The following is a 23,142-nucleotide window of genomic DNA, read 5'->3' as shown; positions in this document are numbered from 1 at the left end:
AGTGTGACTCCTAAAGATGGGTTGACTCAATCTGTTTTTCTGAGATTACCAACCCAGGGCAGCCTGCCAGCATTTCTCATGGGCACCCTTATGACCACCTCTGCCGGTGTCTACCCTCGCTAGAGTGCCCGGCATGAAAACCCATTCTGCATCCTGCTTCTCCTTACTGTCTGGCTCAGTCTCACAGCTTGGTTCTTAGTTTCCTCTCTCCCAGATGTCCTTGTATGTCTGAATTCTTACAAGCCTTTCCTGGGCTGAGAACCAGAGGTGCTGCCCCTGGAATCCACCAAACCCTCCAGGCAACTATCAAGGAAGCGATTCCACAGCCTAACTTTTATACCCAGCCAGACTATCGCCCTCTTTTCTAATTCTGCAATTTTTTTCTAATTCCACATTTCAGTGTGCCTGCTTCCTTTTTTTTTTTTTTTTTTTTTTTTTTTTGTTTTGTTTTGTTTTTTGAGACTGTATCTTGTGGCCCAGGATGACTTTACCATGCATCAGAAATTCTCCTGCTTCTACCTCCGGCTTCAATCTACCTAGTTTGTAGAGTGCTGGGACTGGGACCCAGGACTCCATGCATGGTAGGCAGGTACTCTACCAACTGAGCCACATCCCTAGCTCACATTTGGTACCTTTCTTCCCAAATGGCCTGTTGTAGGATCCAAGATGTTACAGATGTGTGTTCATCCTAACTATCTCCCAGGTCCCCCACATAAGAGTTTGACATGATAGTAACAAAAATGAGCAGGAAAAGCTGCCCAGACAAGACCAGATAGGCTGAGGCACCAGAAACCTACCTCACCAGCTCTTCATTGTACAGTGAGAGTGGAGACTCCCGGCCAAGGATGTACACCTGGCCCTTGAAGACAGACACCTGCACCTTCCCTTCTACCCGCTCCTGGGACTTGTCAATGCAGTGGCGGACAAATTCACACTCGGGGCTGTGCCAGAAACCTGTGGGGAGGAAACAATGAAGGTGTTGTGGAGGGCTCCTGCTGGGCCTCAGGCCAGTGCACAGGGATGGTGGGAATACAGAAGGGGAACCCCAGGCCTTGTCCTGTGATGGCCTGGGGCTCATGTCTGCCTCACTCACTTGTGAGCACTGGTATGTGACACTTAAAGGATTGAGGAACCCACTCTTAAGTCCCCATCCCTTAATCCTGTAGGAGATACGTGGGTCAAGAAGTGACCTCCTTGTCCCCCAAAGGCAATTGCTGCTAAGGAGGAGGAAACTCCTGATTCCTGCACAGACAAGCATAGGGATCACAGAAAGACTGTTGTCCATGAGTACTCCACTTTTGCTGAGGAAGATAGGAGTCCTCAGATAGGGCTCAGAGGCACATATCATGGAGCTAAGCAATGAGGGTATCTAGGACTTGTCACCCTGTTTTGTGGTCAGACAGACCATGAGGCTCTGTGGTCTTCAGCTGTTCCCCTTCCTGCAAAGTAGGAATAACAGAGCAGTACTGAATGTGGAGCCCTTCCACCTAGCAAGCACAGGTTTGAGTGGTGTCCTGGGAAGGCCCCTGGACTGTCCTCTCTGCTCTGTGAAGATTTACATCAAGTTGGTTCACAGACAACCTTACAGCCTGAGAACAACAACTCAGAGGCCCCCCTATTCCCACAGAAGGAGAGGAAGAGGCTCAAGACAGCAAGCAGCTTGTCCAAGCTGACAGAGGCAGTGAGTGGGAACTGGATTTGGCTAGGGGGTACTGACTGTTTCCTGTGATGATAGGTGTTTTCCTCTCTGACTAGAGTGTCCACTATTTGCACATGGTGTTAAGGGTACCCGAGAAATACACTTCCTCCCCTTAGAACCCACTGTCCTTAGATAGCCATTCCTTTAGGAGAGAGCAGGGGGCCCAGAACCAAGAGACAGCAGGTGGCTGTAGTCAGGGTTGGGGGAGGGGCAGGCTAGTCACAAGGTTTTCTGAAAGAGCCAGGAAGGTGAACCCACCTGGGCAGCTGTAGGACCAGATGGCCTGTGATCTCCTGCCCTGATAAGACAATAGGTCAGCAGGGCCCAGCTACTGTTAGAGGTCTAGAGGGGCACCACGGGGAAGATGGGAAGAGGTATGTGTATGTATCAGAGAGAGAGAGAGAATGAATGTGTGTGTGTGTGTGTGTGTGTGTGTGTGCGCGCGCTAACTTGCAGAAGTTGAGGAGAGCCAGGCAGGGAGATAAGGTGTTAGTTAGATCTTTAGTCTCCACCATCTGGCCATGTTCACATTCCACTTCTACCCCCACCCAGGATACACCTCCTCAGGACTGTTTCCCCTGGTATATAGCAAGACATGATTACTTAACTGCTCTTCATGGATGTGTGGATTCAGTGAGAACTTAACTCTGCTATTTAAACACTCTCTGTACATAGGGAGACAGGCTCAGAGAAGGAAAGGACCTATCTAAAGTCACACAGCAGGATCATGGCAGATTCCAGGTCTGATGGAGAACTTCTGAACCAGGGACTTTTAAAGCACATCACTGGATTCTTTGGGAGGGAACATCCCTCCCACCCCTCATCTCTGTATCCTGCCTGCTGTCTGTTTTTCTCAGTTGGGATAATTAGCCCATTATGCTCCCAGGCTGGAGGCAAGTGGAGATGGAGCTGTAGATAGAAAGGGCAGAGAGCCGGTAGGAGCCAGTGGCCCTGCTTTATCTTGGGATCTATGTCTATAGCCCACAGGAGTCTTTGGCTCAAGTTTCTTTTTCTGGGCCACTGAGCAAGGGGGATCCTGCATGCCCAGGCTTGTGATGTACAGTGGGAGGGGCTTGGGGCTGAGCTGCAAAAAGCTCCCCTCTCCTTAGGCCTAGTATACAGGGTCTTTTCTGATGGGAACAAGTGTCTCTTAAAGTTGTACATTATACCCGTTTTCATGTTGAGGATAGGCGAGGGGGCCCCATGTCTGCTAAGTGAACAACAGCCACTAAATAAGATGCTCCACCAGGTTGACCTGGAAGAAGAAAGCATCTCTGTAACCCATGTAGCCAGTAGGGAAATCTGGAAATGGAGAATATAGAGGGAAATGGCCAGGCAGACCCAGGCACTCAGATGGGGACAGTGGTCCTGGAATCCTGTGAATGCAGTAGCAGGATTTCCTATGTCTGTCCTAGCCTCCCCACTTGTGCCCTGAGGCCACAGAAAGTGAAGTGTGTGTGTGTGTGTGTGTGTGTGTGTGTGTGTGTGTGTGTGTGTGTGTGGTGGTGCTGTGAACCAGGGATGATTGGTGGGAGGGGAAGAGATCCCAGCAAGTCTTAGACCTGGAATCTTTGAAATTTATAGGAAGGGAAACTGAGGCTCAGGGAATAAGACCATAAGACCAACTTAAGGCAAAGCCTCTCAGCTCCCACACTAAAAATCCTTAGTTATGTAGCACTTGCTGGCACTATTCCAGATGCATGCATGCCCTTGGCCCTTGGAGTGGCTATTCTTACCCTTCAGATAAGAAAGTTGAAGAGCAGAGAGGGTGAGCGACAGCATTCAGCTGAGCTGGGTCTACAGCATATCTCCCTCCAGGGAGGGACCAATCAAGCAGCACTCAGGGCTGCCAGAGGGCTGGCTTTGACCTCTGTGGACACCTGGACATCACAGAACTCAGGCAGAGTTAATATTAGCAGTAAGGACCTGGTCTAAGCCCTGCTCCCTGCCTTGCTCCTCTTTCCACTCCAAGATTTGTTTCCTTTGAAAGCTCCTAATCGCTCAGCCTCATTTTGGGATTTACAGGACTCATTGCTGGCTGGCAGAGAAGGGACTCAGCCAAGGCACTGTGCCTGCAATCAGGGCTTCCTGTGCGTGTCACAGTACTCGACTCATTCCTTGCTAACAGCTTCCTAGGTCTTATGGGAGCAACCCTGAACCTGGCTTTTGAAGCCAGCCTATCTCAGGCTCAACCATTGTAAATTATCAGCTATAAAACCTTTGATCAAATATCTTTGTCTGCCTGGGCCTCAGTTTCCCCACCTCTTGCAGCCAAGATTAGGTAATATTCATCAGGTGCCTAGCCCAGTGCTAGCAGGACAGAACAGATGCTGACACAGTGGGACCCGGAAGCTCTCTCTCTCTCTCTCTCTCTCTCTCTCATGCCTGCCCCAGCCCTCAGGGATGCCTCCCGGGTACTCAGGCCAGGTGTTCTCTGTTCTCCCTCACACCCTGCCACGTCTTAATGTCAATCCCACTTTGTAACCAAAATCCACATCTAAGCACTGAAATCCTGCCGAGCCAGTAGGAAACAATGATATTTAAACACCTGTCTGTACCTGGAGAGCGGGAGACTGAACTCCAGAGCCGCAGAGAACAATGACAGCAAGAAGGAATGCCAGCCAATCAAGCTAGTGTGCTCTCCTGAGACCCTGGTATGAATTCCAGCAGGCCTGGGAAGATGGGGATGGGGACAGGCCAGAGGTAGCTATGACTGACACACACTATCCAGACACCCAGACTTCTGGTCTTCAGAGCTGCCAAGGTTGGATGTAGGTAGCAGCCTGTCTTCTAAAACTAGCCTGATAGGAACCCCCAAGCTAGAGGGGTGCAAATGTTATAGACAAGATCAGAAAATGTCTCCTATAAATGAGTGTGTGTGTGTGTGTGCAAGCGCGCACAAGCGCGCATAAGCTTGGAGTATAGGTGTACAACAGCACACTCAGCCCTGTTTTGGTCTTTTTAAAGACAGGATCTCACTGTGTAGCCCAGGCTTGCCTCAAACTTGTAAATTAGGAGTGCTGGGATGACAGGCTTGTGTCACCATGCCCAGTACCAATGTCATTATTATAGTTGCATGTGCCTTCAGGCCTCTGCTGAATGAATTCAACTCTGCCACTGCAGCTCAAATAGCTGTCATAGACCACAGGGACATGAACCCTATTTATGGTTGACTTTCATATGATTTCTATATGTCATGAAAGTTTTTCCATTCTGACCACTTAAAAGTTTAAAAAAACAATCTTAAAATGGCCCCTAGTTTACAAGTTGCAGAAAAGTGGGCAGCAGGCTGGGGCTGACAGGGACTATGGCTTAGGACCCCTCAGTTTCTGTTATAAAGACTGGAGTCTGGAGGTGTGGGTTCCACAGCGCACTGCTTGTCTGGAAGATATGGCCATCCATGCTGGGTAGTCACGTCACCCTCTGCTTGTCCCACATTGGAGGTTTAGTAAGGAGCATCTCCCTGTATCCCCTACCAGCTCACTCTCTGCAGACTATCTGGGAGACTTGTTCGAACAATGTAGGTTGTCCATACATCTTGCCAATACCTGGTACCTGTTGGATTCAGGCTGGCTAACATTGGGAATGATGCATAGTCCTTCTCTGATACTGTAATGGATACAATGCATGTCTCCCTTGGCACCCATGAAAAGACCAATCCCTCACCCTGGGTCCAACTTGACACCCTTCCATTTGTACTTCTGAAGATGGTGGTGGGTGGGGCTAGATGGGAGGTAGGTATGGTTGATGAGAAAGAAAGTCTGAGTCTGAGGGGGAGTTGGGGTGGGGCTCCAGGGATAGCTGTGATTTGTACATACCCGTGTACACAAGCTCTGCGAATTTGAGGCCCAGGCCCTGCTTGATTTTGCGCACTTCTCGATCCATGGTGAAGGCTTCTATGTCTAAATGAGCATGGTAAAGGATGGTCCCTGCTGGGGTCTCGTAGATACCTAGCCATTTTTCCAGGCAGGGGGAAAGAGAGAAAAAAAGAATGAAACACATGAAACCCAAACTGTCAGCAAATGACAAAAAAAAAAAAAAAAAAAAAAAAAAAAAAAAAAAAATAATGACTCGTCTGACAGGAGACAAGCCAGTCGGACCCATTCACTCCCAGCTTGCTGCAAAATGCGTCTGTCATTATGTTCATGCTGGGGCCACGACAGTCCACTCTGCAGCTTGTGGAGAAAATGTCTAGATGCCCCCCTTTGAAGAGGCCCTCAGACTCGGGAAAATGACAGGGTTTCTGAGCAGCGCACCCCCTCCCCAATGCATGCCCACCGGCCTGCAGTTGAAAACCTGTAATTAAACCAACTACGGTGGAGCCCAGGGCCCCAAATATCCCTTCCTCTTTTCTACCAGGGAGTCAGGGGAGGGAGGACTGCTACATGCGCGTGCGTGTGCACACACACACATACACACACATAAACATGTAAGTTCACACATGTTGTGGGCAGCTCTATCACTCCAGAGATCACTGAGGTTGCTTAGAACCTGAGCAGTGACTCCACTGTACAGATGGAGACACTGAGCCACTGGAAATGGACTTGAGGGAAAGGGAATGGGACCCAGACCCCTGGATCCCTGTTCGGTGCAGCCTGTTGTCTTGTGGGTCAGCTGGCCACAGAAAACAAATCCCAGGTCAGGGGAGAGGAGGCTGCTCAAATCCCCTCCTATCATCTCACCTAGTTGGCCTATTTGCAAAGCCATCTGATGGTTTCCAATGTCACAGGGAGATCCTAGCTGAGCTGTGAGCTAGAAGAAGGTCCCCTCAGTGGCACCATGCTGTATCTGAAGCGCAGAGGCACCAAGAGGCAGGACTGTACGTGTGCTGGTGCCGGGCCCTGTCCTAGTATGGCCTTGAACAAAACCTATGCCCACTGTCCTGATGGAGGAGGGACAGGAGCAGTACCATCCCCATGAATTTGATCCAGAAGCTCCTTTTTTTCTCACCACAGGATGCTGAAGAGGCAGCTTTCCAGTTGTCCTGGCAACTCGCCACCATCTTTCCACACTGAGACTCTGTGCACACGGGTGTACCAGCACCGTTCACAAAAGCCCAAAGTGACTCAGGCTGTCTCCTGCCTGGCCTGTGTACCCAGCCATGTTCCACCAGGAACACTGAACTCAAGACTAGCTTGGGCTCCATAATGAGACCCTAATTCACAGACAATAACCAGAGCTGGGGCTGGGGCTCCATGTACAGTGTTTGCCTAACACACCTAAGGCTCTGATCCTGGATTCCACCCCAGCACCGTATAAACCTGTATATATAATAGAACAAGATTGTAATCCAAGTACTTGGGAGGTAGAGGCAGGAGGATCAGAAGTTCAAGGTCATCCGCAGGTACTGAGCAAACTCTTGATGTCCTCACGTTAGTGCACAACACCCCAGCATCATCATTCCCATAGCAAAGTCCACAGAGTCAGAAAGGCAGATGGAGGCAGCAACAGGTGGGATGACCAAGAAAAGCCAGCCTAAGAGCAGGGAGCCCACGGCCTTAGCAGGGAAGAGCAGGTCCTGGTGGCACTAGCTGATAAATCCAGCACCAGGAAGGTAGAGTCAGGTGTTGGGGGCTGTTAGTTGGAGACCTGCCTGGGCTACAGAGCATGACAGTGTCTAAAAACAGCAATGACTACTGAACTGAACAACAGAGAAAACCAACAACAAAGTGGTAGGCGATTGCCTGGCACACACTTCTCAGTACTGTAACACCCTCCCCAACAATTCCTGTAACTTTTTGAACTGAGGTGCTATTTCCACCCCTGTAATCCCAACACTCAGAAGGCCTGGAGGTAGAGGCCAGAGGACTAGGAGTTCAAGGCTGCCTGGGTTACCTGAGATTCTGTTTCAAAAAAACAAGACCCAACCCAACCAAAACCCAACAACACAATCTTCAGCACAAAGGCTGAAGCCACTCTCCGGGGCAGGGTGGCTCTGCCTATCAGTGCCTTGGATGCTCCAAGTCACCAGGAAAGGCCCAGGGGTCCAGCAGCTGTTTAGAAAGACAGATAGATGCAGGAAGTACCTACCTCCAAACAGCAGGGATAAAGATAAGGTTCAAGGCAGATTTTGCCACTCTGGAACACCAACAACATGACAAAGCCATTTCCTGCGGGTCACCTCTGGACACAGAGCAGGTGCTAACACTAAGTCAGTAGGGGCCTTGTGTTGGTCCATTTCTGTGTAGCTTGGAGAACCCTGTCCTCACACTGGCTATAGATAGTAAAGGTGGCAGCCTCCCAGGCCTTGCATTTCTCTCCTTCCCAAGCCACAAGGGACACAGCCAAACTGTCTGTCCAGAGCTGGAGTTGGAACCAGAAGTCTTAGCCACTTGACACTGCATTTGGCTTCATTGTGTGGCCTTGGTCCTTCTCAGCACCCTGAGTCCCAGACAGGGACAACAGGAAGTTACTAAGTAACTGTGGTTTTACACACTGCCCTCTGACACACATCCCAAGAGCAAGCATCTAGATTTACAACCTGTCCTGGCATCTGGAGAGAAACACCAATGTGTCTCTACAGCTCCCACAACAGTTCAGGGGGAAGAACACAGGTGGTGTCTAGGGTTCCAGAAAGAGCCACTAATTGCCCAAGGTACAACAAGTACTGCCCATTGCAGGTGTCCCCTGGGAAAATGAGGCCAGGGGCACCAGCAGCAAAGAGTGGACGGAAGGGCGGGCAGAACCCATCACCCCTAGAGCTCTCAGCACCAGCTTCATGGTTGTCAGCCGGTAGCCGGAGGGTCACAGGCCTACAGCAAAGTCCCAGTCAAGAGATATCAGAATAATTAATATTCCTGATCCCATCTCAGGCGGTGTTAAAGTTAACTGTGAATGATCAAAAGGCTTGGTTTTAGCTACGTGTGTGTGTGTGTGTGTGTGTGTGTGTGTGTGTGTGTCCATGTCTTTTAAAGCTCTTCCCTCTCTTGGCAGGGGTAGGGGGTACAGATGCTTTCTGTGTATTTCTTCAGAAAAAAAAAAAAATCAGTGACAGAAACCTGATTCTAAAAGACCATGGATTTGGGGCTTTTGACAGTCGGCATACAAACCGCCTTGCAAAGAGGAGGAAATGACAGCTGAGCCGGCGCTGCTGTGGACTAGACAACAGACATCTTCAGAATGACATGCACTGCAGCTCCAAGTGTCTATTTCCATCTCCCTGTGTTTACGGGAAAGACAGAGGTGTCAGCAGCCCTCTGTGGAGCAGCTTCAATCACACCCTAATTACTGCTAGGAGAGGGCGGGTGGCTAGGGAGGCCAAGAAGCTGGGGTGGTGGGAGGCAGAGAGTGGACCAAGAGGAGAAGGTGGGGACCACAGCTGCAGCAGCTCGAATTCCTATCGGTTCTCAAGACTGCTGCTTGGCCAGGACTTAGAAAGGTGGTGGAAATGAACCTGCAGGAGCCAGGCTGAGGGCTAGGGTTCCTGGACCTGAGGCTCTGGCACTCAGTGGAAGGGGTTTGAGGAGGTGGATGGGATAGAAGGACGATAGAGGATAGATTGACTGGAGCCCCAGGGCTTTCTTAGGTACCAGGGCCAAAGCTGGAGGTGGTTGCCATGGTGATGAGAGGCAAGTCAGGGTGGGAGTGTAGCTATTCTCTAGGCTCTTGTGCCCAGGTGGCCCATCCTGTGGATCAGATTGGGTCTCTGAGACTAGCCATTCCTTCCCTGCTGGGCTGATTCCCCTGCTTCACAAGTCTCCTCTTGCTGTCCATCTGTAATGTTCCATAGGAGCACAGCTCTGGGAGGGCTGGACCAACAGGCAGGGAGGCTGGATAAAAGAGCAAGTGTGCTACTTTCTTGGAAATGAAGTTCAGGGGGTGAGTGGGAGAGAGAATAGGAAGATGAAAGAAAGAAGCGTGCAAAAAGAAGAAAGCTGACCAGGTCCAGTGGGGAATTGGGGGCCCACAGTGAGGGAAGGAAAAGCCAGCATGGTGATGGGGGAGGGGGTTGAGCAGCCATGAAGTGAAGGTCAGGCCAGGTGGGACAAGGCAGAAGGGGAGAGGGCACTTGAGAGCCAGGCCAGAGAGGCTGAGGTAAAGGACACACAGAGGCAGGCAAGAGGGACAGACACAGCCAGGATCCTGGGATCCCTCCTCCTTCTCCTCCCACTGATTTCATTTACTTCACTTAATTAGCCCCCTCTAGAGTTAAAAAGATAATGTGATATCAAGACATGAATAGCCACAATAAAGCCAAGCCACTCATTCTGAGGCTACCCCAGCCCTCACTCCCTGACCCTGTGGTTGCCCACAAAGGCCTTCCAGCCAGAGCACCCAGACCCAGGGTGCTGATGCTGCTTGATTCCCTGTGCTCCTGTCCCCTAAGAAAAAATCAGGCTCTTAATTAATGTCAGTTACCAGCTTTGTAAAATCAATACAAATGACATTTCCCCCACATACACCAAGATCCGGAAAACTCCAGCTCTGCTCTGGGCATAATCAATGATTAACGGCATCGCTGTCACTGTACACCTAATAAACTCCTCAAGGGGAGTCCATAGTACCCTCATTAATTGTCTGTTTGGAGTGCAGAAATAAAAACAGGATACCCTAAAATTATCAAGCATAAAACTGGCAAGGGAGGACTCCTGGAGAGCTCTCCTAGGCTGGCCCCTTCCTTTTGAAGATCCGAGTTTCAGAGACAGAAGCAACTTGCCTAAGGTTACACAGCAATTTCCCTCCCTGAGACTGTAAAATCCTGTGCTTTCAGGGATAACTGCTCAGAGGCACACACACAATGTCTAGGCAGAGCTGAGGGCTGAGCTCCAGGCTTTTCTGTGGGTGACAAGGAGTCTACCAGGTTGGGACACACTTGACTTCTTCTGTAGCTCTTTGAGGCTAAGCTGATTCTCACTGGAGAGAATCAGGGTCAGGACTCAGGCTGGGTACCAAAGCCTTGTCCTTCAACATCAGACCTTCAGAGATGCACCCGTAATTGGGAGCTATTCTACTGGCATCTTCAGGTTGTCTGCCCTGATTGTTGCAGTCTAGGCCTTTATTACCTTCCACTCATTTTCACATCTCCACCCAGAAGGATGGCACTTCAGAGTCGGGTGTGGCCAACCCTTATCTCCCCAGGAAAGGACATCAGGATCTACTCGTTAAAGTAGCGGTACCCACCAGTAGCACTGAGCCTGCATCTGGAGTCAATTGGACAATGCCACAAACCATTAATGATATCCACCATGGGTATAGGAAGGGTATGATTGGTATCTGACATATCTGAGTTGCACTGGGCCCCAGAAGGCCTATGGCTGCCTTTGTGCTCCCCCAGAATTCCCCTGGGGAATGGAAGTCATTCATGAAATACTTCCACAGAAGCTGCTCATACTATTGTGGGTGGGTTTGAACCTGGATATGTCCATCTCCACTGCCCAGACTTAGACCTCCTCCCTATGCCTCCCTGGGCAGATGCCCCTGTGAGTCCTGCCTGTGACTTGCAATGAGCCCTTGCCCCTTTACTTAGGGCCTTGGTTTCCCCATATGTAAAACTAGGTGCTAGTTTCTCCCAAGGCCCCTTGAGCTGCCTGGGAGGAATTGCTTTGTGTGGCTCCCAAGGGCAGGTGGAGACAAAGGGACATTTCATCAGATGTTAAATAGGTAAGAGACAAAGGTAGACCGGAATGAAGGGAGACACTCATTAGTGCATTGTTCTTTACAAGGCCTCAAGAGAGCTGCAGTTGTGCACATTCTCATGGGGTGTTCTCACGGTGATCAATCTGGGAAGAGGCAACTCCAGCTCTGCCAGCCCCAACTATCAGAGGCAGGACACACTAGGGGAAACTGAGGCCCAGAAATCACCAGTCCAAGCCAGGTCCTGGGATCTTCATCTCCTCTAACAGCTGACATCTGCCCACTTAGGACTTAGAATCTTAATTTTAAAATGTCTCCAAGGACCAAGGCTGGGATTGAACCTTAGTCTGGTTTTATTTGGCTATTATCATCTCCAATCAACACCAAAGCACCCTACCAGTGTGTCACTGGTATTTAAACATTCAGGTGCCCAGTTCAGGGGCCCTAAGTGCCAAAATAATGAGAGTCCCTTCAAAACACGGCAGCATCGGTCTCACACGCATGCATGACCAGGCATGTGCATTCGCGTGTGTGCGCGTGCGCACACACACACCACACCCTCACACACACCACACACACGCGCACACAGGACTGCCAGGGATCTAGGATGGAGATGCTCAATTGATGGGGAAACTAAGGAGGAAGAGGGTAGACAGTAAAATCACACATGAATGACAGGGAGTCATGAAAAAACAGAGCCACCTATGTGGGGACCAGCCCCACTAACCCTGGGATCAACTCTCCATCCCCCAGCCAAGAAGGGGATCTGATGGCCCCACGGTGGCAGCCTACACCAGCCAAAGCAGCAGGCATGCCACAAAAAAGTAGGGCCTATCTGTCCCTGGCAAAAAGGCCTTGGAGACATGCCAGAACTGGTCTGGCCTGTCAGAGTCCCTGTGTGCAGCTCACAGCGCCCTCCCTGGCAGTAGTCCCACTCTGCTGCCTGCCTGGTGTTGGAGAAATGCCTTAATGACCACGAAATTGGCCCTGCATGGTCTGCCTCTTAACCTGGCTGGCCCGCCTGTGACACAAGACAGCCTGACCTGTAGGCCGACCTCTCTCCTACATCCCTCCCAGCCCTAGAGGCAGCTCCTCTCACAGCACACTAGGAAGTCAGGGGCAAAGGCCACAGTCCCGACTTCATCACAGCCCTCACTTCATCAGGGTATAAGAAAAAGAAGAGGAAGCTATGGTGCCATGGGGTGAATGGTGACATCCAAATGGTACAGGTGTTTTGGGAGGTGCCAAAACAGGCCCCAGGGGGTGCTGAGCACACTCACCCCGGGACTTCATTCCAATGAAGCGGTTCTCCACGATGTCAATGCGACCCACTCCGTGCTTGCCCCTGGGAAGGAACAGATCACGTGGACTCAGGTGCTGCCACAAGGCTCCAGGACAGAGGCACCCACTGAGCAAGTGGCTTTGGCTCGTCTAAAGCGCATACCAGCTCTGTCTAAGGCTCTAAAACTCAACTTAGAGAATACCTGAGCCAGGAAAAAGGCCCAAGTGAACAGGTGGGGTAAACTAAGGCCCCGAAAGAAAAGGGAATATCTGGTTCAGGCTGGGTACCACCTGATTCACCTGTTACCTCTGAACTGGGACTTGCTTGGCCCTAGCCATCACTAAGATTTATCTTTCTTTGTGTCCTGATAGCTGGCTCAGCCAAAGGCCTGGAGCCCCAGCTGAGCAGACCATAGGAGGTAGTGGTAGACTTAGAGCTTTTATCTTCATGGGTTGTGGGTTTAAATAGACTACCAGGATTCACCTGCCAAACCAACATGGTCCAGGAGACTCTCTGTCTACAGGGCCAAAATAGCCAGACCTTCAGGTCGTGAACCTCAGCTGTGACATTAGTCACACCAATCCAAGCCAGCTCTTGCTGGAGGTGGCAGCCCTGGGAGACTAGACAGTCTGTGGACACTCACGCAACTTCGTTCAGGTACAGGAAGAGCTCCAAGGAAGTGCGATGGGTAGTGCCATCTTTGATGTTGGTCACCTTCACAGGGACCCCTGGGGCAGAAAGGGAGAGCATTAGGTCTCCAGGCTGGGGCTCAGCAGAGCAGCCTGTGCCCACCACCCCGCCCTCTCCCTCCACCCACATCGCCTTAAATGGATGTGACAGATATGGAGTCCCAATGACTCCTTCAAAGCCCTGTGCTGGGGGGAGAGAAGGGGCGAGAAAGCCCCCCAGAATGAAAGGGAAAATGCAATAAAACGCTCGCCCCCTCCCTCCCATTCTCTCTGCCCCTTTAGCATTTAGGGGCTGTGAAATTGGAACCAGGCCCTGAACTAATTGAATTTCACGCTTCGCCATTGTCTTACCAGTGAGCACCTTCTGTCCCCACCAGCTACCCGGGGGCCGCCTGGCCGAGGTGCAGCCCAACCCTATGAGTACGCACAGGCGTGTGTGTGCACACGCGCGCACACACACATGCATCTAAGCAGTGCTCTGCCACACTTGCCAGGTGGACAGGGACCTCTCGGCACCAGCCTTGCACCCCAGACCTTCAGAAAGCCACCTGATGGATGTAATGGGGTGGTGCCCATTCCAGCAGACACCCATGAATTCTGAAATGTGTTGTCTGGGGTGGCAGGAGGGAGACAGCCGAGGCTCAGCCAAGGAAGGGCCATGTTGAGGGGGATGGTGGGGAGGGGGCAGTGGGTGGGTTTGGGGTTGACTTTGAATAGCAAGGGGCACTTTCTCGAGCGGTGTGAAATGGGTAATAAATGTATTAGGGGGCTAACAAGAGAGCCGTAACAGTGACAAAGAAAAGCTGTTCAAAGTTGGCGGCTAATCCCCCACCCATCTGCCTGGCTCATTACCATGTAGCGAGCCATCGGGTGCCAATCAGGGCTCAATAGCGGCTTTGGAGTCTTTATTAGCCAGGCGCCGTTTGGAGGGGCTCTGCTCAGAGCGCTGACAGCCTCACCATTCTTAACCCCCATTTCCAGGGGTTTTATAACTTGGTTGTAAATTGCTATTAAATGTAAGTCTGCCCAATAATGAACCTTAAGCCCCCTCACCACCCCCTACCCCTCGCCTCCCTCTTTCTCTCCATCCCTGGCCCTATTATCACCCAGCGCTGGGGCCTTGGATGGGGCCTGCCTTGGAGAGGTTGACATTGTTGGTGCTGCCGCCAGAGAAAGCCTCTTAGCTTTTAAAATAGTTAATAATTAGATTAAAACTTCAAATAAATTAACTAGAGAGTGAATGAGGTCTAGGCAAGGGAGGGTGCCTCCCTCTTTTTCTCAGATAGCCATCTCTTCTTCAACTCCGCCTGGGGCTGCCCTGCTCCTCCAGGATGGGCTGTAGGAGGCTTGTGCCTGGGACCCTCTGCCTCTCCTGCTTACCTCCCACCCTTCACTCTCCCAGATCCCAGGGGTTGGAGGGCCCTGTGAGAGAAGCCCGCAGTGTGGCGTGGCACATCCTACCATCTGCTCAGAGCAAAGCTCCAGGGAGGCCCCTTGCTTCCAACACAAGGCTTTAAAGGGAGCTGAGGGTTCCACTGTGCTTAGGAGTCCAACCAAGGTCTCTTTGGTCTCTGGGTAGTGTGAGATTCAAGTGACATTGTTGAAGAGTCACAGAGAAGGTGCCCACAGGAAGGTCAGGCAGCTCCCTGGGAGGGGCTGGAGGGAGTAGCTGGCCCATCACGCCCTTGCTCTACTGTATCCACATGTTCTCCTGGATACCTGCAAGGAGCCTTACCACAGCCTGTTTTACAGGCATGTACAACTCAGCCCCAGAGAGGTGAAGTCACAGCAGTCAGGGGACACCTGGAGCTGATCTCCAGCCTCCCCCATCACCCTGTCCCCCGATTCTGAGGTACCTTGGAGAGAGTCTGAGCATCAGAGACATCTTGTTTGTGCTCCAGCCTGGGGGACACTGTGGATGGCTAGCTTCCTTTCTTAAACTGTGTTGCCTCCTACCTCCCTAACTCCTGCTAGGCACCATCTCCTTCAGAAAGCCTTTCTAGAAATGTCTTCTCCTTGTATCCCTATACCCTCTCTCAGCTGGACTCTTTTCCAATCATGTCTATGCTCAATTCCTTCCCCCAGGGCAAGAGGGGAACCAGAGGGGCAGTAACTGGAGAACCCAGACAGCTAAGCTAAGATGAGCCAAGCTTTCTGAGCCTCAGTGGCATCTTCAGGGTCCCTGAGGCCAGCTCTGTGTCTTACTTGCTACTACTAAGTCTGGTGGCAGCACCTGGCTGGATGCCCTCCTTATAGACCTCCTTCCACACTAGAAAAATAGTAGGTACTCCCACCCCCATTTATAGATGGGGAAACTGAGGCTCAAGGACATAGAGAGTGACTTGCCCAAAGCCAGCTACTTTGGGACAGAAAGTTCTCTGACAGGATCTGATGTCAGAGCACTGGACTACAGCCAGGGGACCTTCCTCCTAAGCTTGGAGGAACCTTCAGATCCCTTACTTGTGATCTAGTTTCCAGGAATGCAGGGAGTTAGAGGGCCTGGGCCCCAGGCAGCCGTGAAAGCAGCTGGGTCAGTTAAAGTTCACCCCCTTTCATTCGTGATGGGTGGACACATACCTTTCTTGAATTCTATCTCAAGAACATCTGGGGTGTTGGGTGCTTTGGCAGGATCCTGGGTCTTTGTGTAGAGACCTGGAGGGGCTTGGTTCTAAAAGAGAGAGGGAGGAAGCTGGAACATCGAGAGCCATACCAAGCACACACATCTGCTCTCCACTTCCTGCAGGCACCTGTACCTCCTTGTCCTTGTCTGGGACTGCTGGCCCTGGGCACTCCCCCACCAGCCAGTGAGTCCAGTGGACTCCCAGCTCCCAGCCAGCCCCGCCTGCCAGGGGCCTGAGAAACAAAGGGCTCAAGAAATCAGACAATTTTTCCCCTCAACTTGATCTCATCTTTTTCTTTGACGCCCCCACAGCTGGAGGCAGAATAGCAGGAGAGAAACAAGTCAGGCAGGAAAGAACGGGACTTCACAGGGCTGGAGCATACAGGCTTCCTGGGAGCCTCATGCACGCTCAGCTCACTCGCTTTCCCTCGCTCACGTCAGCTCCTGGAATTGGGGTTTATTCTGCACTGACCGCAAAGCTAATGACTGCACATGACCCCAGCAGGTGCTCTAGCGGGCCAAGCCGTCCCTGGGGTCCCCGAGGTTAATACTCACGGGGAGAAAAGAGAAGAACAAAGCAAAAACGATTTGAAAACACATCAACCTTTATGTATATTTTTTCTTGGGTGCGTTAGAAAATGGGCCCCTCTTCCTTAGGAGGAGGCGGAGGGGCTGCTTGCTGCCCAGGACTATCTTGAAATTCCCTCTTGCCTCTAGAGGCTCCAGGCCCCCTACAACCTAAGCCTGAAGCCTGGATACTTGAAGCCTGGATACTTGCCACCACGAGGCCAGTGGGCCTGACTGCTCAAGTTTGTCCCGGGGGGCATCCTGTGCCCAGCTGTTCTGTCCACCTGCTGATGTCTGGGAATCACAGCCGTCAGCTTTTCCTTTCACAACCTTGAGCTCATTCACACACCATTGCTCATTTTGGAGTTCTGAACAGCCTTGCCTGGCAGAAACAAATGCTGTCCCATCTACAGGGGCAGAAATGGAGGCTGCAGGGAGCACTGTCAACTGCTATGTTTTTTGTGCAAACCATGCTTATGTAACCACGAACAGTTTAAGTTTTGGCCACCTAGCATGTGGGAAGGGAAGCCATTCTAGACATTAGGATGGTGGCAATGTCAGGTTATGGTGTCTTCAGAAGATGGTTGTAATTCTTTGAACCTCAGTTTCCATATGCAGAAAGGATACATGCCCTTGACTGTCTTCAAGTTCAGATGAAACACATGAAGTGTTGAGCAAGGGCTGGTGGATACTAACTCTGAAGGTGGATGTCAGCTTGGAACGGCACCCTGGGACACCTACGGTGGATCCCTTACCCATCAGCTCTGTGCTGAAGGACCAATAACCTTATTTCCCTGAGCCACCCTAGATTTAATATCTCAAGTGTCATACTTCAAGACTCCTTGGTGCCACACAGTGGCAAGGCTTATCTTTCCCACTTTACTACTGAGCTCCAAGGGACCCTGGGCTGGTAGCCAGAGCCTCCCTAAAGTGCTATCTGTATGGTTGGACACAGGATGGCCTTAAAGTAGACCCAGGGAGGTATGCAGGGTCTACAAGACCCCACCACCACCACCACTGCAGTAAGAGACCTCCAGAAATCAGAGGGAAAAGTAAGGCCTGGAGAAGTTGCTGGTCCAAATCACACCTTAGGGCTCTTCAGCATCTCATGCTGCTTCCCAGCTGCTATGGCAACCTGGGCTGAGAAACAGTTTGATGCCTGTGGTTGAGTGTCACACCATTTATCATGGAGCAGAGAAATGCCATGTTCCCAGACTTGCTTTCGGCAGTGCAAAGACCACGATTCCTTGGGCATACAAAAGGCCTGGAGCTCAGCTCAGAGGTTAAGGGAACTGAGGGTGATTGGCACAGCAGTCACCTTCCTACATCCAGAGCTCTAAGCCCTGGCTTAACTCAAACCTTTCCACCCACCCCTGTCTGTAGTGACTGCAGCCACTTCAGTTTTGAACCTGTCCTTTCTCTGGCCACACAGCCTAGCAGTAGAGGACAGATGCCTTAGGAAAGACAAGAGACAGGCAGGTCCTTGCAACGGGACAAGTTCACATCCTCTACTACAGCAGTCAGGGTAAGGATGGGCAGCTGACAACCCAGTTCTATCAAATAACTAAATAGAAATAAACTGATGTTTACTTTGCATTCTGAGCTCATAGGCCGCTGCCTTCTTTTTAAGTCTCCTTCCTAAAAGCCCAGTTCAAATGACAAATAGTTCATTGCTGAGTATGTGGCGCCATTTATCCACCCCAGCGGGAGGGCTCACTTCCAATGTCATCTGGGTCAGGTGGGGGGAAGAGGAGAGAGAGAGAGAGAGAGAGAGAGAGAGAGAGAGAGAGAGAGAGAGAGAGAAAGGGAGAGAGAGAGGAGTTGGGGTGGGGATGGAAAGAAAGCATGAAACAGGGCCTGCGAAGGAGGGATTGCAGCAAATGGCCCATGAACTAACCCATGATGTAGAGGCATGATGGATGTGGGGGTGGCTTATTCACCCATCAGATATGGCGGCCGGTGGCTGAATGAACTCTTTCACTGTGGGCCGTATGAAGTTAAAGCAAGTAAATTTCTATCTTTCTTCGTATTAGCTGCCTCATTGCCCTTCAATCAGCCCTGGCGGAGGCAGAAAATGGCTCAGCCATCTGCCTCAAACCCTCCCTTCCGCAGGCGCAGATCTCAGGTCTTTTTTGGGGAGGGGGAGGGGCCCCTTGAAGCTCTCAGTGGTCCTTCCCGAGGGTGGGGGTCGGCTGGGGGGGGATGCTGCATGGAGTAGGGGGACACAGAAGCAAAAGCATCTGGGTGCTGTAGGGTGGGGGGGAGCCTCCATGGCCAAGACAACACAGAGGACAATGTCAGGCCAGAGTGGGGGGAGTGTGAGCAGCCATGCTGTCACCTCTGCCCTCTACTGGGCCCAGCCCATTCCTATTGCTTCATGAGGGGACAGTGGTTGGAGACCGCAGCAGTGAGATGCAGAGATCTGGGTTCTGATGCAGGGTTCTTACTTATCCCTGGGACCTGACAGTGACAGTACCTTTGATGGGGACATGTCAGCCCTGGGACCTAGATCTATTCCTAGTGACATGATAACCACACTAAATCTCAGGCTCCACGCTGCTCACAAGGCTTTCAGCTCGGCTTCCCCAGTTCTGAGGTGACCAATTCAGGGGTTCTGCTTCTCTATGAGGTTAGGTTGATCACAGGCTGCTGAGAGAAGGCTTGGAGTTTCCCCCAGTGTACCTGGGCCCACAGGAGCTAGTCTGGAAGTACCTAGGAATGCCTGCTCAGTTCTGGGCCCCCCTTGGTGTGACTGACTGGCTAATGAGCAGTGGTTGGCCTGAATATCATGGGGTCAGCAGAGCATGAACTGGAAAAACCTGTGGCCAGCAGGCAGCAGCCCCATGGGCCCATCAGTCCCCAGGGTGAGTGGGGTGGGGGCAAGGGCAGCAGCTTTCCCTAGTGACAAGTGTGGGCTCAGCCATGCCATTGCCTCTGCCCAGCCTGTCCTCACTGTTGATGAGGGGCACTCTGAGCAGACCTAGGACACTTAGTCTTAACTGTGGCCTGAAGAGAGGGCAAGACCCTCATGTTCCTGTCTCAGACCTTGTCCCATGCCATGCTAAGCACTTTCTATTTCTGCTTTGTGTAAGAGGAATTGGAGGTTCAGACAGAGTGGGTACCTGTGGGGAGGTGTGGGGAGAGCAGCTCTGGGCCTCAGTTCCCCCCCATAAAACGAGACTGAACAGTCAAAATCCAAGGGAATCAAAGCAGGAAAGTGTGAGAGCCAGGGCTGGGCCCATATATCTTAGGTTGGCCATCACAGCCTGGTGCTGCCAGGGTAGGGAACACAGGAATGGGGTCAGTGGAGTGTAGACCTGGGCAAGGTGGTACCCTGAGACCTAGACATGGGGCTCCTGACCCAAACCACATGGCTGATTCTCCTCCAGCCAGTTCGGATCCCTTAGGCCCAGCTGCCCAAATTCTCCAATGTCTTCCAAGCAGACCAACCCCCCAAAGCAGCCAGCCAGGGTGTGGGGCCGGGCTAGGAACTGGAATCATTCCCTTGTGGACAAAGAGATTTTTTTCTTCTTCCCATGATAGGTTTCACCCTGCCTCCCCCACTTCCCACAGTGGGCAGGAGGAAACAACCAAGCCCCTAGGGACAGAAATCTTACATTTAAAATGGGTTTACAGGCCCACCCTGGTCAACCCAGGAGGACAAGCCAGGATGGGTGTGAACAGAGACCCAGACAAATGGCTCTTTGGGCTCCAGCCCTCACGCCCCAATCCAGTCAGTGGCCCAGCGCCTGCCCATAGCTGGTGGGCACAAGCTGCATCCTCCCCCGAGTGTCATCTGCTTAATCACCTCTGTATTGTCTTTGAATCACATTCTCTCTCTGCTCCCCTGAAATGGTTCCTACCACTATTCATCTCTACAGCAATTAGGAGAAGAATACCAGGAAAGTGGGGTGTGTGAGGCCCGCAGGGGCGGGGAACGGGACTCAAAGCACAGCATGGAGAGGACAGGCAGATTGGCCCATGGGGAGAGTTTGGGACATTGGCATGCATAGCTACACTGGCCCCTCATGAAATTTCCAGTTAGGCCTCACATACAAGAGTGTCGAGGACTACCACCACGGGCAGCCAGCTCCCAGGCAAAGGGGCTTACCTTGGGGTTTTCCAGGATTCCAGCCTCGTAGCTGTAGGGGAGAGGTGAGTTGAGTATACATAGTAATGTCATGTACACTGCCACCATCCTGTGAATTACCCACAAGTCCAGTGTGCCTTTTCTCTCCATCAATGCATATGCTCCTAACCCTACCCAGGACATTCTGAGCCACCCCAGGCTGCAAGGAAGGATTGGGGTTTTCCCCATTCCATCTTGTGGGTGCAGCCTGGGACGCCACTCATAGGGACCTCTGCCTTCAATACTACTCCTTTTTTATCCTTGAGGTTTTAACCTTAGAGACCACTTCCCAATACCCTAGGAAACCAGGCCTGCCAGGTCAATATAGGGCTTACCTGCACAGAGTGGAAGAGAACTTGGCAAAGTCAACCCTGGGAACAGAGGGGCCATGCTTTCTCATTCTCTCTGATTTATTTATATATTATGTGTATGAGTATTTGCCTGCATGTAGGTATGTGTACCACATGTGTGCAGTGTCCATGAATGCCAGAGAGGGCGCTGGATTCCCTGGAGTTACAGGGAACCAAACCCAGGTCTTCTGCGAGAGCAGCCAGTGCTCTTAACCACTGGGCCATCTCCTCAGTACCAGGAGGGGCTGAACTTACCTGATGTGCATAAGGTTCTCATCCATACTCCAGGGGCTCTTGGGTGTAACGGGGATGGGGATTCCATGTTGCTACATATGAAGACAAAATGGTCATGATGAGGCTCCTGGAAGGGCACGTGAAGGTCATGCTCCACTGCCTGGGATCCCTCAAGGTGCCAGTTAGCCCCCAACTCATGTCCCTTTCTCCTCCCCAGGCTACCTAGGGAGGTGGGGAGAGTCTTAACCACTTGAGTGCTCTCATTAATCAGAAGACAGCAGACCTTGGAGTCCTTTCCAGAAGAAATCATGAGCCCTTACTCCCAAGACCCCTAGAAGCGCTTAGTGGCAAGTACTGGCTTAGCATTTCTTGGCACCTGCTACTGATACCTTCCATATCCTAAGAGCTGGAGGCTATAATAGCCTAAGTATCTACCATGCAGCCTCAAGTGGACCACACAGGCATCCATCCTGAGCCGGCTTCATGTGGACCTCAGGAAAGGAGGAGCACCTAGAGCAGCCTCCATTGCAAGGCATGCCCTGGGAGCCATCCATCCAAGCCACACAATCACTCTGCAGACCCTAAAGTAGAGCCACCCAGCTTTGGCCTCCATTATTTGTGGTTGGATGCTATTTGATTTCCAAATGAGCCTCACCATTGCTGAAGGACATCTAACCAGACCCCAGGCTAGGCAGTGGCTGGCCACCCTTGGAGGTTACCTTGCTCAGTTTCCAGAGGAAAGAGGAGGTGGCTGCCCTAGTCACCTTGTGCACAGACACCTGACTGTGACCCCGCATGCACTCTCAACTTCAGCTCAGGAATCACTGTACCTTTCAGCTCTAGTGGACATGGAGTTCAGGATAGATGGCCAGGTCAATGGCCCCTGAAGCGTATGAGGCCAGACAGGCCCCTCAGCCCGATGGTCACAGTGGAAACAGTTTCCACTGGCACTGCTCAGGGCCTGTCATCCAGCTCACAGGCTGGTACCTAGGATTCTAGAGCCCTCTGACAGGCGTGGGCTGCTGGCAGTCCTTCACTGTAGTCCTAAGCTTTAAGTGATGCTAAAAGAAAAGAGAGGAAGCCCCTTGGGTTGCTCATTTAGTAAACTTGAAAAAGAAAGGCATTGCAGGGCTGCTCATGGGGGAATCTCAGCACTCGGGAGGCTGAAGCAGGAAGATGGCTTGGAATCTGGTGGCAGCCCAGAGAGTCCTAGGCCCAAGCCGCAGGGTGAGACCAACACAAACAAAACAGCAAGCCCCAAACACAAAGCCACACCGCCCCTGGAATCTTTGTCCTTTGATTTAAACAGTACAGGCAACCCGAATACTTCACTTCTCAGCTGCTCAGTGCAGATCCAGTGCACACACTTGTACTATGCTCTCTCCAGGTGGAGCTGTCAGGCTGGGGACCTGGACTTTGCAGATAGTGCTAGTGACATCTGAGGGCACATTGCTGGGTAGCTGAGAAAAGCAGCTGGCCAGGTTCCCTGGGGTCTTTGGGGGAAGGGCTCCCCTGGGCTCCATCACAGAACAAGGGGAGCACTGTGGGAAGGACAGCAGGGAGGAGCAGGGCAGGTGGCTATGCTCAGCAGAGCCACAGATGCTGACTAGGGCAGCGCTCAGGAATGGTAGGTTCTAGCCTCGACTCTTGTGTGCCCTCACTCCAACCCTAAAGATGTGCAGGTTGACTAAGGATAGAGAATAACCTCAGCAAGGGGCAGGTGGGGGGCACAGGAGGCAGGTGGGGGGGCAGGAGGCAGGTGGGGGCACAGGAGGCAGGTGGGGGGCAGGCAGGAGGCAGGTGGGGGGCAGGCAGGAGGCAGGTGGGGGGCAGGCAGGAGGCAGGTGGGGGGCAGGAGGCAGGTGGGGGCAGGCAGGAGGCAGGTGGGGGCACAGGAGGCAGGTGGGGGGGCAGGAGGCAGGTGGGGCACAGGAGGCAGGTGGGGGGCACAGGAGGCAGGGGGGGCACAGGAGGCAGGTGGGGGGCAGGAGGCAGGTGG

General features: G+C 52.0%; 1 protein-coding gene across 1 annotated transcript in view; it reads right to left on the bottom strand.

Moving 5' to 3' along the window:
- The window catches only part of Ass1 (argininosuccinate synthase 1), a 42,419-nt gene that overhangs the window by 5,243 nt on the left and 14,034 nt on the right, over positions 1-23,142 (bottom strand). The window contains exons 7-13 of the mRNA XM_051185120.1: positions 21,165-21,235; positions 20,542-20,572; positions 15,821-15,911; positions 13,198-13,282; positions 12,553-12,617; positions 5,518-5,649; positions 798-954 (exon numbers count right to left, since the gene is read on the bottom strand). Of these exons, the coding sequence (XP_051041077.1) occupies positions 798-954; positions 5,518-5,649; positions 12,553-12,617; positions 13,198-13,282; positions 15,821-15,911; positions 20,542-20,572; positions 21,165-21,235 (632 nt within the window). The remainder of the gene's footprint in view (positions 1-797; positions 955-5,517; positions 5,650-12,552; positions 12,618-13,197; positions 13,283-15,820; positions 15,912-20,541; positions 20,573-21,164; positions 21,236-23,142) is intronic.

Source organism: Phodopus roborovskii, unplaced genomic scaffold (assembly GCF_943737965.1).
Source record: "Phodopus roborovskii unplaced genomic scaffold, PHOROB, whole genome shotgun sequence".
In the NCBI taxonomy this organism is placed as follows: domain Eukaryota; kingdom Metazoa; phylum Chordata; class Mammalia; order Rodentia; family Cricetidae; genus Phodopus; species Phodopus roborovskii.
The sequence above is the reverse complement of the archived record's forward strand: the minus strand, read 5'-3'. Positions and strand labels throughout refer to the sequence as shown.